The sequence below is a fragment of the Leptodactylus fuscus genome, chromosome 6, assembly GCF_031893055.1.
Source record: "Leptodactylus fuscus isolate aLepFus1 chromosome 6, aLepFus1.hap2, whole genome shotgun sequence".
NCBI lineage: Eukaryota > Metazoa > Chordata > Amphibia > Anura > Leptodactylidae > Leptodactylus > Leptodactylus fuscus.
Window position 1 is genome coordinate 39654019 of NC_134270.1, and position 12947 is coordinate 39666965.

Sequence of the window (12947 nt, forward strand, 5' to 3'; positions counted from 1 at the left end):
CTCTGACAGCCATTGCAAGACCTGTTCCTGGTTCTCGGGCCTACTAAGGTTTGTACCCTGCAGTTTAGTTAATGTGGCAAGCAACCCTGGCACTGTGGAGTGGCGCAATGCTTGCTGCCCCACAGGAGTAGGCACGGGACGCCCTGTGGCTTCACTGCTACCTTGCTCCCCAGAACCATTCCCCCGACCTCGCCCACGGCCTCGTCCACGTCCCTTTCCGGGAGCCTTGCGCATTTTGAATTCCTAGTTAGAAATTGGCACTGTATACCAGTAGTAAAAATTGTGGGTGCACGTAACCCCAATATATTCTTTGAATTCCCAGTCAGAAACTGGCACTATATGGCAGTAGCAAGAAATGAGGGTATTTGTATTCCCAATATACTCTTTGAATTCCCAGTCAGACAATGGCACTGTATACCAGTAGTAAAAATTGTGGGTGCACGTAACCCCAATATATTCTTTGAATTCCCAGTCAGAAACTGGCACTATATGGCAGTAGCAAGAAATGAGGGTATTTGTATTCCCAATATACTCTTTGAATTCCCAGTCAGACAATGGCACTGTATACCAGTAGTAAAAATTGTGGGTGCACGTAACCCCAATATATTCTTTGAATTCCCAGTCAGAAACTGGCACTATATGGCAGTAGCAAGAAATGAGGGTATTTGTATTCCCAATATACTCTTTGAATTCCCAGTCAGACAATGGCACTGTATACCAGTAGTAAAAATTGTGGGTGCACGTAACCCCAATATATTCTTTGAATTCCCAGTCAGAAACTGGCACTATATGGCAGTAGCAAGAAATGAGGGTATTTGTATTCCCAATATACTCTTTGAATTCCCAGTCAGACAATGGCACTGTATACCAGTAGTAAAAATTGTGGGTGCACGTAACCCCAATATATTCTTTGAATTCCCAGTCAGAAACTGGCACTATATGGCAGTAGCAAGAAATGAGGGTATTTGTATTCCCAATATACTCTTTGAATTCCCAGTCAGACAATGGCACTGTATACCAGTAGTAAAAATTGTGGGTGCACGTAACCCCAATATATTCTTTGAATTCCCAGTCAGAAACTGGCACTATATGGCAGTAGCAAGAAATGAGGGTATTTGTATTCCCAATATACTCTTTGAATTCCCAGTCAGACAATGGCACTGTATACCAGTAGTAAAAATTGTGGGTGCACGTAACCCCAATATATTCTTTGAATTCCCAGTCAGAAACTGGCACTATATGGCAGTAGCAAGAAATGAGGGTATTTGTATTCCCAATATACTCTTTGAATTCCCAGTCAGACAATGGCACTGTATACCAGTAGTAAAAATTGTGGGTGCACGTAACCCCAATATATTCTTTGAATTACCAGTCAGAAACTGGCACTATATGGCAGTAGCAAGAAATGAGGGTATTTGTATTCCCAATATACTCTTTGAATTCCCAGTCAGACAATGGCACTGTATACCAGTAGTAAAAATTGTGGGTGCACGTAACCCCAATATATTCTTTGAATTCCCAGTCAGAAACTGGCACTATATGGCAGTAGCAAGAAATGAGGGTATTTGTATTCCCAATATACTCTTTGAATTCCCAGTCAGACAATGGCACTGTATACCAGTAGTAAAAATTGTGGGTGCACGTAACCCCAATATATTCTTTGAATTCCCAGTCAGAAACTGGCACTATATGGCAGTAGCAAGAAATGAGGGTATTTGTATTCCCAATATACTCTTTGAATTCCCAGTCAGACAATGGCACTGTATACCAGTAGTAAAAATTGTGGGTGCACGTAACCCCAATATATTCTTTGAATTCCCAGTCAGAAACTGGCACTATATGGCAGTAGCAAGAAATGAGGGTATTTGTATTCCCAATATACTCTTTGAATTCCCAGTCAGACAATGGCACTGTATACCAGTAGTAAAAATTGTGGGTGCACGTAACCCCAATATATTCTTTGAATTCCCAGTCAGAAACTGGCACTATATGGCAGTAGCAAGAAATGAGGGTATTTGTATTCCCAATATACTCTTTGAATTCCCAGTCAGACAATGGCACTGTATACCAGTAGTAAAAATTGTGGGTGCACGTAACCCCAATATATTCTTTGAATTCCCAGTCAGAAACTGGCACTATATGGCAGTAGCAAGAAATGAGGGTATTTGTATTCCCAATATACTCTTTGAATTCCCAGTCAGACAATGGCACTGTATACCAGTAGTAAAAATTGTGGGTGCACGTAACCCCAATATATTCTTTGAATTACCAGTCAGAAACTGGCACTATATGGCAGTAGCAAGAAATGAGGGTATTTATAACCCCAATATATTCTTTGAATTCCCAGTCAGACAATGGCACTGTATACCAGTAGTAAAAATTGTGGGTGCACGTAACCCCAATATATTCTTTGAATTCCCAGTCAGAAACTGGCACTATATGGCAGTAGCAAGAAATGAGGGTATTTGTATTCCCAATATACTCTTTGAATTCCCAGTCAGACAATGGCACTGTATACCAGTAGTAAAAATTGTGGGTGCACGTAACCCCAATATATTCTTTGAATTCCCAGTCAGAAACTGGCACTATATGGCAGTAGCAAGAAATGAGGGTATTTGTATTCCCAATATACTCTTTGAATTCCCAGTCAGACAATGGCACTGTATACCAGTAGTAAAAATTGTGGGTGCACGTAACCCCAATATATTCTTTGAATTCCCAGTCAGAAACTGGCACTATATGGCAGTAGCAAGAAATGAGGGTATTTGTATTCCCAATATACTCTTTGAATTCCCAGTCAGACAATGGCACTGTATACCAGTAGTAAAAATTGTGGGTGCACGTAACCCCAATATATTCTTTGAATTCCCAGTCAGAAACTGGCACTATATGGCAGTAGCAAGAAATGAGGGTATTTGTATTCCCAATATACTCTTTGAATTCCCAGTCAGACAATGGCACTGTATACCAGTAGTAAAAATTGTGGGTGCACGTAACCCCAATATATTCTTTGAATTCCCAGTCAGAAACTGGCACTATATGGCAGTAGCAAGAAATGAGGGTATTTGTATTCCCAATATACTCTTTGAATTCCCAGTCAGACAATGGCACTGTATACCAGTAGTAAAAATTGTGGGTGCACGTAACCCCAATATATTCTTTGAATTACCAGTCAGAAACTGGCACTATATGGCAGTAGCAAGAAATGAGGGTATTTATAACCCCAATATATTCTTTGAATTCCCAGTCAGACAATGGCACTGTATACCAGTAGTAAAAATTGTGGGTGCACGTAACCCCAATATATTCTTTGAATTCCCAGTCAGAAACTGGCACTATATGGCAGTAGCAAGAAATGAGGGTATTTGTATTCCCAATATACTCTTTGAATTCCCAGTCAGACAATGGCACTGTATACCAGTAGTAAAAATTGTGGGTGCACGTAACCCCAATATATTCTTTGAATTCCCAGTCAGAAACTGGCACTATATGGCAGTAGCAAGAAATGAGGGTATTTGTATTCCCAATATACTCTTTGAATTCCCAGTCAGACAATGGCACTGTATACCAGTAGTAAAAATTGTGGGTGCACGTAACCCCAATATATTCTTTGAATTACCAGTCAGAAACTGGCACTATATGGCAGTAGCAAGAAATGAGGGTATTTGTATTCCCAATATACTCTTTGAATTCCCAGTCAGACAATGGCACTGTATACCAGTAGTAAAAATTGTGGGTGCACGTAACCCCAATATATTCTTTGAATTCCCAGTCAGAAACTGGCACTATATGGCAGTAGCAAGAAATGAGGGTATTTGTATTCCCAATATACTCTTTGAATTCCCAGTCAGACAATGGCACTGTATACCAGTAGTAAAAATTGTGGGTGCACGTAACCCCAATATATTCTTTGAATTCCCAGTCAGAAACTGGCACTATATGGCAGTAGCAAGAAATGAGGGTATTTGTATTCCCAATATACTCTTTGAATTCCCAGTCAGACAATGGCACTGTATACCAGTAGTAAAAATTGTGGGTGCACGTAACCCCAATATATTCTTTGAATTCCCAGTCAGAAACTGGCACTATATGGCAGTAGCAAGAAATGAGGGTATTTGTATTCCCAATATACTCTTTGAATTCCCAGTCAGACAATGGCACTGTATACCAGTAGTAAAAATTGTGGGTGCACGTAACCCCAATATATTCTTTGAATTACCAGTCAGAAACTGGCACTATATGGCAGTAGCAAGAAATGAGGGTATTTATAACCCCAATATATTCTTTGAATTCCCAGTCAGACAATGGCACTGTATACCAGTAGTAAAAATTGTGGGTGCACGTAACCCCAATATATTCTTTGAATTCCCAGTCAGAAACTGGCACTATATGGCAGTAGCAAGAAATGAGGGTATTTGTATTCCCAATATACTCTTTGAATTCCCAGTCAGACAATGGCACTGTATACCAGTAGTAAAAATTGTGGGTGCACGTAACCCCAATATATTCTTTGAATTCCCAGTCAGACACTGGCACTATATGGCAGTAGCAAGAAATGAGGGTATTTGTATTCCCAATATATTCTTTGAATTCCCAGTCAGACAATGGCACTGTATACCAGTAGTAAAAATTGTGGGTGCACGTAACCCCAATATATTCTTTGAATTACCAGTCAGAAACTGGCACTATATGGCAGTAGCAAGAAATGAGGGTATTTGTATTCCCAATATATTCTTTGAATTCCCAGTCAGACAATGGCACTGTATACCAGTAGTAAAAATTGTGGGTGTATATAGCCCCAATTCTATTGCTAGGGGACTTGCAGGGTATTTCTGGGGTGAAGGTGGGGGGGCACACCGTTGGAACGGGTATCGGGGTATATATCGGGTATACGGGAATACACTGACAGTGTATTCCATTCAGGATCCTGGGAAAGCTGGGTTGCGGCGATTGAGCCCGTCAGTGCCACGTTACACTGACAAGCTTCTCCCTGGAATTTAGCTCTTACAAGAGCTGTTGGTTGTCTTCTCCTTCCTATCCTAGCCTGTCCCTGCCTACCCAGAATCTAAGCCCTAGCTAGCTGGACGGAAACCTCCGTCCTCGGTGAATTGCAAGCTCAGAATGACGCGAAGCTGGGCGTCGCTGTTCTTTTAAATTAGAGGTCACATGTTTTCGGCAGCCAATGGGTTTTGCCTACTTTTTTCAACGTCACCGGTGTCGTAGTTCCTGTCCCACCTACCCTGCGCTGTTATTGGAGCAAAAAAGGCGCCAGGGAAGGTGGGAGGGGAATCGAGTAATGGCGCACTTTACCACGCGGTGTTCGATTCGATTCGAACATGCCGAACAGCCTAATATCCGATCGAACATGAGTTCGATAGAACACTGTTCGCTCATCTCTAGTAGAGATCACTCCTCAGCAGTCATCATCAGCAAAGGTCACACACATATATCTATATAACACTGGATCCACTATTCACAATAGGTGATGTCACAACTTATCTATTACTCACCTCCTCCATGACCTCTGCACTGGTCACAGAACATGTCTAGACATCAATGAACATCTCCATATTATGTTTTATGGATCATGTGCCAGCTGTAAAGCATATCTCTAAACGCTGTTAACAGCAGCTCAAAAACACATATGCAATCAATATAAAAAGATTAAAAAGATATCTTTCAATAAATTGAATGAGTTAATAGATATAGGTGATACATTCCCTTTAAGAGAATCAGATACAGATATATATATATAATAAGAAAATAAACAATATTATGAAAGTGAAGTGTTTTTTGCCTTTAAACGTGATATTTTACCTCAATGTGCAAATTATTGAGTGCTTTTCCCTTTTTCTTATTCTAGGAGGAGAAGTGCTAAATATGATCCTTTCCCCCATAAACCCATCTTAGTGAAGAATAAGGAACATGACAGAACAAAGACAACAATAGTAAGTCACACTCTCATCATCTATAACTATATTAGTTTATGATAAGCCCTGGGACTTATTGTCACATTCCCAGCCCTGCTCTACTCCCGCTACTTGTACTTGGAATAAAGTGTGGTCGGGTCACATAACAATGAATCAGGGTCAGGACAACAGACTGAAGTAGAAGACTTCTGGTGTCCCAATATCACTATGAAAAGCTCAGCATGATGGGGGATCGGCATATATTGTATATTAGTACACTGACCCGTCTTGTTCATTGCCAGAAGTTTCTCCTCTTCACATAACCTCTGTAAGTCATGATCAAGGCAGAAGGTAGTCAGATACAAAAGGAGGGTACAAATACTTAAAAACGGTGCAGAAATTCAGTCTGTGTCCAAAAAGGTCAAGTAGATAGCATAGTGAGTCACAATCCATGGTCAGACAAAGCTGATAGCAGATACAGGCAGATTACTACATTGCAGTTATTTCCAGGGCCTGACTGATGACATCTATTCCGATTGCAGACATCCACATTGCTCTCTATCCAGCCCAGACCACCATGATGACTTCCTCAAGCCACGACTTGTCTGCACATAATCTCCCCATCCTTTCTGATTGTTCCCTACACAATAATTGTGCTTCCCTTTGTGCCCCAATTACAAGGCAATAATGTCTCGACACAATAATGTTCCAGGGGCCACACGGTGGCTCAGTGGTTAGCACTGCAGCCTTGCAGCGCTGGAGTCCTGGTGTTCAAATCCCACCATGGGCAAAAAAAAAACATCTGCAAGGAGTTTGTATGTTCTCCCTGTGTTTGCATGGATTTCCATCCCATATTCCAAAAAAAGACATACTGATAGGGAAAAATGTACATTGTGAGCTCTATGTGGGGCTCGCAATCTACATTAAAAAAAAAAAAAAAAAAAAAAAAAAAAAAAAAAAAAAATAATGTTCCCTCTTTTGTGTCCCACATTGATACATTTTCCTTTTGTATCACTGGACAGTAACAATAATTCCTTTCATTCTCCCGTAAAGTGGTTGTCCCCTTCATGGCCCTACACAGTAAAAAGTAAAAACTCCTCTTTATGTCCACCACAAAGAATAATGCTTCCTTTATACAGTGATGGTACCTTTTATTGGGCACCCACACAAGAGCCATTTGGTATCACAAATACCCCTCTGTACCCTCCAATATTAGCACCTTCACACCTAACGTGTTTCCTTTTGTGTCTCCTGTACAAAAACTGTAGACCACAGACCTAAAGTGACTACTAGAGTGAATGGTGTGGCAAGAAACTGTTACCTGCTCCTTTATAGTATTAACTAGATATGGTTGAATGTGGTGGCCGCCCAAAGATCTGGGGCATGAAGCCCTGATGGTTAAGACTGAATTGGCCATAGACCGAGCCTGCTTTGGATGACAGAATCCACTGTTAGACTTTATCAAACAAAAACCTCTGAAGAACCACACTACCTACTAAGCCGAAGCATTTATAAGACGTCCTCCTTATAAGCCCGTGACCTTTCCAGATCAATGAGCATGAAATATTTAAAACTGAGAAAATTGCTCAATTAATAAGTAATGCTCGGTCTTATCACCATGTTGTAACGAAGGCATTTTACCTGTTTTTCCCTCTTCTAGGACTACAGCGTGTATCGATATTTCACTGAAAATAAACATTTTGCCGGGGACTTTGTGGACTCCATGTTATCTGAGGTTTTGGTCAATGAGATTGTGCCAGATGTTCTTATAGAAGCTTTAACTGATGATACACAGGTATGGGCTGCGGCTTTATTTTTGGTGTTTCGTGGTGTCATTGGGACTCAAGCAGAGATGGACTAGGACTCTTTGACAATAAGGGTCAGGAACTTCTTGCCATCCATATTTAGGTTTTTTTCTTACCATGCTCTCCCGATCTTTCTTTCGGACATCAGAAGTGATGTCTTATCATTGTGAAATGAGGGCCACAAAACATTGCACACCTTTACTCATAGTATGATATGGTTACTATGTATGTAAGATGTCTCCTTAGGCCTTGTTCACACGGGGCTAGGGACCCGTATTTTGGTCCTGATTTTGACGCAGGAAGCCGCATCAGAATAAAACCAAATTGCGCCTGCCGTGACTGTCGCGGTTTCCGACAGTCACGGCTTCCTTCTCCGGAGTAGGCCCTATTGAATGGGCCTAGTCCGGAGGGTGCTGACGCTGTGGCTGAATCAGCCACGGAATCCACCTGAAGAAAGGGCAGCTTGCTTCTTTTTTCCGCTAGCAGGAACAAAGCGCTAGCAGAAAAATGAACGCTAGTGGTCTACATAGACCTCTATTGTAATGGGGCGTATTTTGAAGAGAATTCAGCACCAAAATCCGCCCTTTTGCCCCGTGTGAACAAGCCCTTAGACTTCTTAGGATGGTAAATTATAGATATATTTTGTTTTCTACTTTTTCCAGTTGGTAGGGTTTTTATGGTCCCAAAAAGTTCAGTAGATATCATATAAGGCTGGGGACTCCTTTCTCTCCAATTATAGATTAATATACTCTGCATTCCGTTCTATAGCTATAAATATAAAAGACCCCCTAGGGCTTCCCCTAAATTCTTCTGTATATGTGACCATTACTCTTTTCTCCCCTGGAAATTTAGTAATTTGCACTTTATAATCATCCTTAGTGTAATATAATTTAGTCCTCCATGTACTGACCTCCTGGTAAGTCTAGGGGGGCTAATGTTTATACACAAAGGCCAATCTGAGAAGACAGAGCTGCAGGAAGAGAGAGAGAGCCCAAGTAGCGTGATCCAATGAGGAGGCAGGAGGTGTGTCTCAGACTACCTCCGACTCCCTACAGGTACTGTAGCTAACCTATAGTCACAGATCCCATCTCTGCCCTAATACAATTGTGCTTTTATTTTATGTATTTACATACATGACTATTAATTATAGTGATTTTTTTGTTTTATTTTAAAATACTCAGTTGCCAAAGAAGAAATATTACAGCAAGAAATCGTCAAGACATTGGAAATCAGAGTATGTATATACCTGGTAATGTGACTGATACTAAATGAGGGACACCTTAAAGGGGTTATCCACCTATAATGCTTTAAATACCTTTAAATATTTGATCAAACAGTAAGTAGCCCACCTGCCACTACAAGGCAAGCTCATTCAGATGGGACCCTACATTAAATAAACATGCCTCTCGTGGACCCACAATACGTCTACAAATGTGAACAGGACCCAGAGTCACACTCTACTCAAAAATGGGAAACTGAAAGGCATACTCTATTCCAATTATATAGTCGAAAGGAGTGCTAAATCCAATTGTGTAGGGAGCAAGAGACTCCTCCAGTGGGCCCCTGACTCAGAGGGGCTATTTGGCCAAGTGATGTATGGCCCAGTATGCCCACAGAACGAAATGCATCCCAGTTTATTATCTATAGCTGCACTAAGTGACGGAGATCACATCTAGGCACAAAGGTAGGTTGACGACTATCCACTATCTTAGGCTATGTCTGCTTATTGTCACTTTGGAGCACCTATTACCAACCATCTTGATCACAGAGTTAAAGGGGTCCTAATCTAAGGCTTCAGTTAGGTAGCAGGCTAATACTAAAAAATGGGAGGTGAGAAATATTTATCTGTATGGTGGACAACAAAAGTGGATTCCACCGGCGGGCCCTAGGAACCCCAGTCAGTCACTGACTAATTGTTAGGATGAGGTCCTGCAGACTTCCCGTCCAAGTCATAGCGCCACCTGCAGGCCAATCCAACCCTCGCCCTCGGCGTTGTATAGTGAGTTGTATAGTGAGCCTACTGAGCATGTTCAGGCCTTTTGGAGCCGCTCAGAAGCTGTCCCATTTTTCCCATACTGAGCATGATCGGTGAGGTCATGACCACCGCCCCTGTTGGGCGGGGACTTGCCTTTATATATTGTGAGCCGATACCCGCTGGGTGCTCACACTTTGACTACTATACTTTGAGACAGGAGATCAGGGCTAGGTTCTAGTGAAAGGCAGGAGCAGTCTTGGGATCTAGTTAGGATTCCTTGGCTCTGCCAGTGGGAATCTATATAGCCTATGTAACTGTCTACTTGCATTGTAGTTCCTAGCGTTTAGGGAGCCCTTTTGTTACTGACCAAGAGTGGCGTTTAACCCCTGGCAGCCTTTCCTATGTAGCAGGCTGAAGCTTTTACTACTGTAGTGCCTATTCCTCTGCTGTGATTTAGCAGAGGCCTGTTGCAAGGCTTTATTCAGCTTCAGCCAGCATCCTTACACAGGTGCACTTACCCAGCCAGCAGCCTTACACAGGTGCACTTACCCAGCCAGCAGCCTTACACAGGTGCACTTACCCAGCCAGCAGCCTTACACAGGTGCACTTACCCAGCCAGCAGCCTTACACAGGTGCACTTACCCAGTGAGGTTACCTGGTGAGAGTTTGTTTGCAGTCTGTTCACATTGTAACCGCACTAACACCACTGCCAGTGCAGTTAACTAGTGGTTAGCCTTTCAGGCACATGGCCGCGCCTCAGGGGGCCTGTGGACCTCACTGCAGTGTCTTGCAGTCTAGCGGTTCTGTCACATTAAAAAATATTATTTTCAAATCTATACACAGAACCATAACACTAATCGTATTGAATTGTCTAAATTCAAACCATTTTTACATACTATAATGAACCTATTTGTTACATAATGTCCTGTACTGTACGTGTACACTTTAGAATTTTTTATATACTCCGTGTACGCTTTGCTATTTCAATTTTATATCGTAATTTAGTGACTTTTTACCAGGTACTGCGTTTTTAGCAGTGATTGTAGGAAACGACTTCTTTTTTTCAGCAGACAATTGTTATTCCATGGACTGTATGTAGAAAATGTCCATAGCGTAATGGCTTGTATTTTCCCCATAGTAATTACAGAGGATCGGCCGGGTCCCACTCAATGTCTCTCCTGGATGAACTGCTAATTGAAATCTTGAGAGATCTATCTGCTCATGTGCTCAGGAGGATGGTGAGAGATTTTGTGGATGACCATCTGGTCAGGGCCGCACTGCATGACTGTATAGATGAAATTCTCACCAGTATCATCCAATCTGAACTGTCGTCAATGGTGAGTAACTAAATGGAGCAAACAAACGAGGAGTACAGAGAATGAATTAACTATTCAGGAAACCTATCAGAACTAACCAAGTATCTAATACCAGGGAATATTAGCACCAGTAGTGCACATTATAGTCCAGGCATATTATTGAAAGGGAATTTACCACCTCCCCCAGGCATATTCTTCTGCTGCCACTATGTTACAGAGTATATTACAGTAATAAATATCATACCTTTCCTTATATATGTCACTTTTGTAAATTTGTAGAAAAACAACTTTGAAATTTTATGTAAATGAGGCAATTGGTGCACTGGGGGCGGGCCTTCAGCTTTCTGGAGCACTGATCTTACTGTTCAGACCCTTACCACCTGCTGCCTGTACCACCCCTTCTAGTGGGAGTTGACCCTACTACTACTATGACATCACTCATCTTACCTAAGGAGCAAGATCAGTGCTCCAAGAGCCAAAGGTGCACTGAAGCCGAAGGTGCAATTTGTGCACTGGGGGCAAGCCTTCAGCTTTATGGACTGCCAATCTTACTGTTCAGACCCCTACCACCTGATGCCTGTACCACTCCTTCTAGTGGGAGTTGATCCTACTACTACTATGACATCACTCATCCTACCTAAAGAGCAAGATCAGTGCTCCAAGAGCCAAAGGTCCGCCCCAGAGCATACACAATGATTTTTTTTTTATGACACAGTTTTGCAGTTTTTGAGCCAAAGACAGGAGTGGATTTCATAAGAATAGAAAATATAAAGTAAGGAATTATACTTCTCCTTCTTACCGCATCCACTCCTGCTTTGGTTTAAAAAAAAAAAAAAACAGCAAAATCTGTACAAAAAAGACAGTCATGTTTTGTCTTAAAGGTTTTCTCAACCTGACCATATTTATAACCTATGCTTTTGATAGTCCATCAATATTAGATAGGTGGTGGTCCACCTCTTGGCACCCCTGATGATCAGATGTTGAAATGGCCATGCCCTTTGGGCAAGTGTTAATGGGTCAGTCTACATGCATGCCATCTACTATTGGCTGTGCAGGGTAATACAACTGTGTCCCATTCAATTGAATTGTGAGGATAGGACTCGGGGGAAAAATGCCTGTTTCATAGTAATATTAAATTCCATTTCCATTAAAGGAAACAACATCTTTCTAAAAGTAAGGTCAGCTGACTGCCATGGGTCCAACATGAGCAACCCTCAGTGAGGGAAAGCCTCTTACAACAAGACATTTTCCATTCATGAATATCTCTGGAGTTCCCATTGAAACCAGTGGAGTGATGAACATGCTGACCCAACCATGGCTCCATTCAGAATGGAGAACTAAACTTCCCTGTTCTCCTGATCGATGGACATCGGAGCTGTCAGACCCCCATCAATATGCACGTTATCCCCTATGCTATGGATAGGAAATAACTTATTAGGATGGAAATACCCCTTTAAGTGTCAGGATGATAATAATGAGATATGGAATACAACCTGCAAATTATTTACATACTAGCAGTTACCCGCGACTTCGTCTGCGGGTTGGCGGTGGCGCCGAACCGCTTATATTTCTTGTCCCCCTATCGGTGCTCCCAGTATCTTGTCCCCCCATCTCTGTCCCTAGCTTCATTCCTCCCCATCTCTGCCCCAGTATCTTGTCCCCCCCATCTCTGCTCCCAGTTTCTTCCCCCCATCTCTGCTCCCAGTTTCTTCCCCCCATCTCTGCCTCCAGTTTCTTCCCCCCTATCTCTGCCCCCCAGTCTCATGTCCCCCATCTCTGCCCCCAGCTTCATGCGCCCCCCATCTCTGTGCCCAGTTTCTTCCCCCCTATCTCTGCCCCCCAGTCTCATGTCCCCCCATCTCTGCCCCCAGCTTCATGCTCCCAGACCATCTCTGCCTCCAGTTTCTCCCCCCCATGTCTGCCCCCCAGTATCATGTCCCCC

At 42.3% G+C, this 12947-nt stretch overlaps 1 protein-coding gene across 3 annotated transcripts in view; it reads left to right on the top strand.

Moving 5' to 3' along the window:
• LOC142209485 (uncharacterized) overlaps positions 1-12947 on the top strand; it is a 57644-nt gene that overhangs the window by 35150 nt on the left and 9547 nt on the right. For all 3 annotated transcript variants that reach the window (XM_075278480.1, XM_075278479.1, XM_075278481.1), the window contains exons 5-8: positions 5864-5948; positions 7570-7704; positions 8896-8948; positions 10828-11026. In XM_075278480.1, the coding sequence (XP_075134581.1) occupies positions 5864-5948; positions 7570-7704; positions 8896-8948; positions 10828-11026 (472 nt within the window). The remainder of the gene's footprint in view (positions 1-5863; positions 5949-7569; positions 7705-8895; positions 8949-10827; positions 11027-12947) is intronic.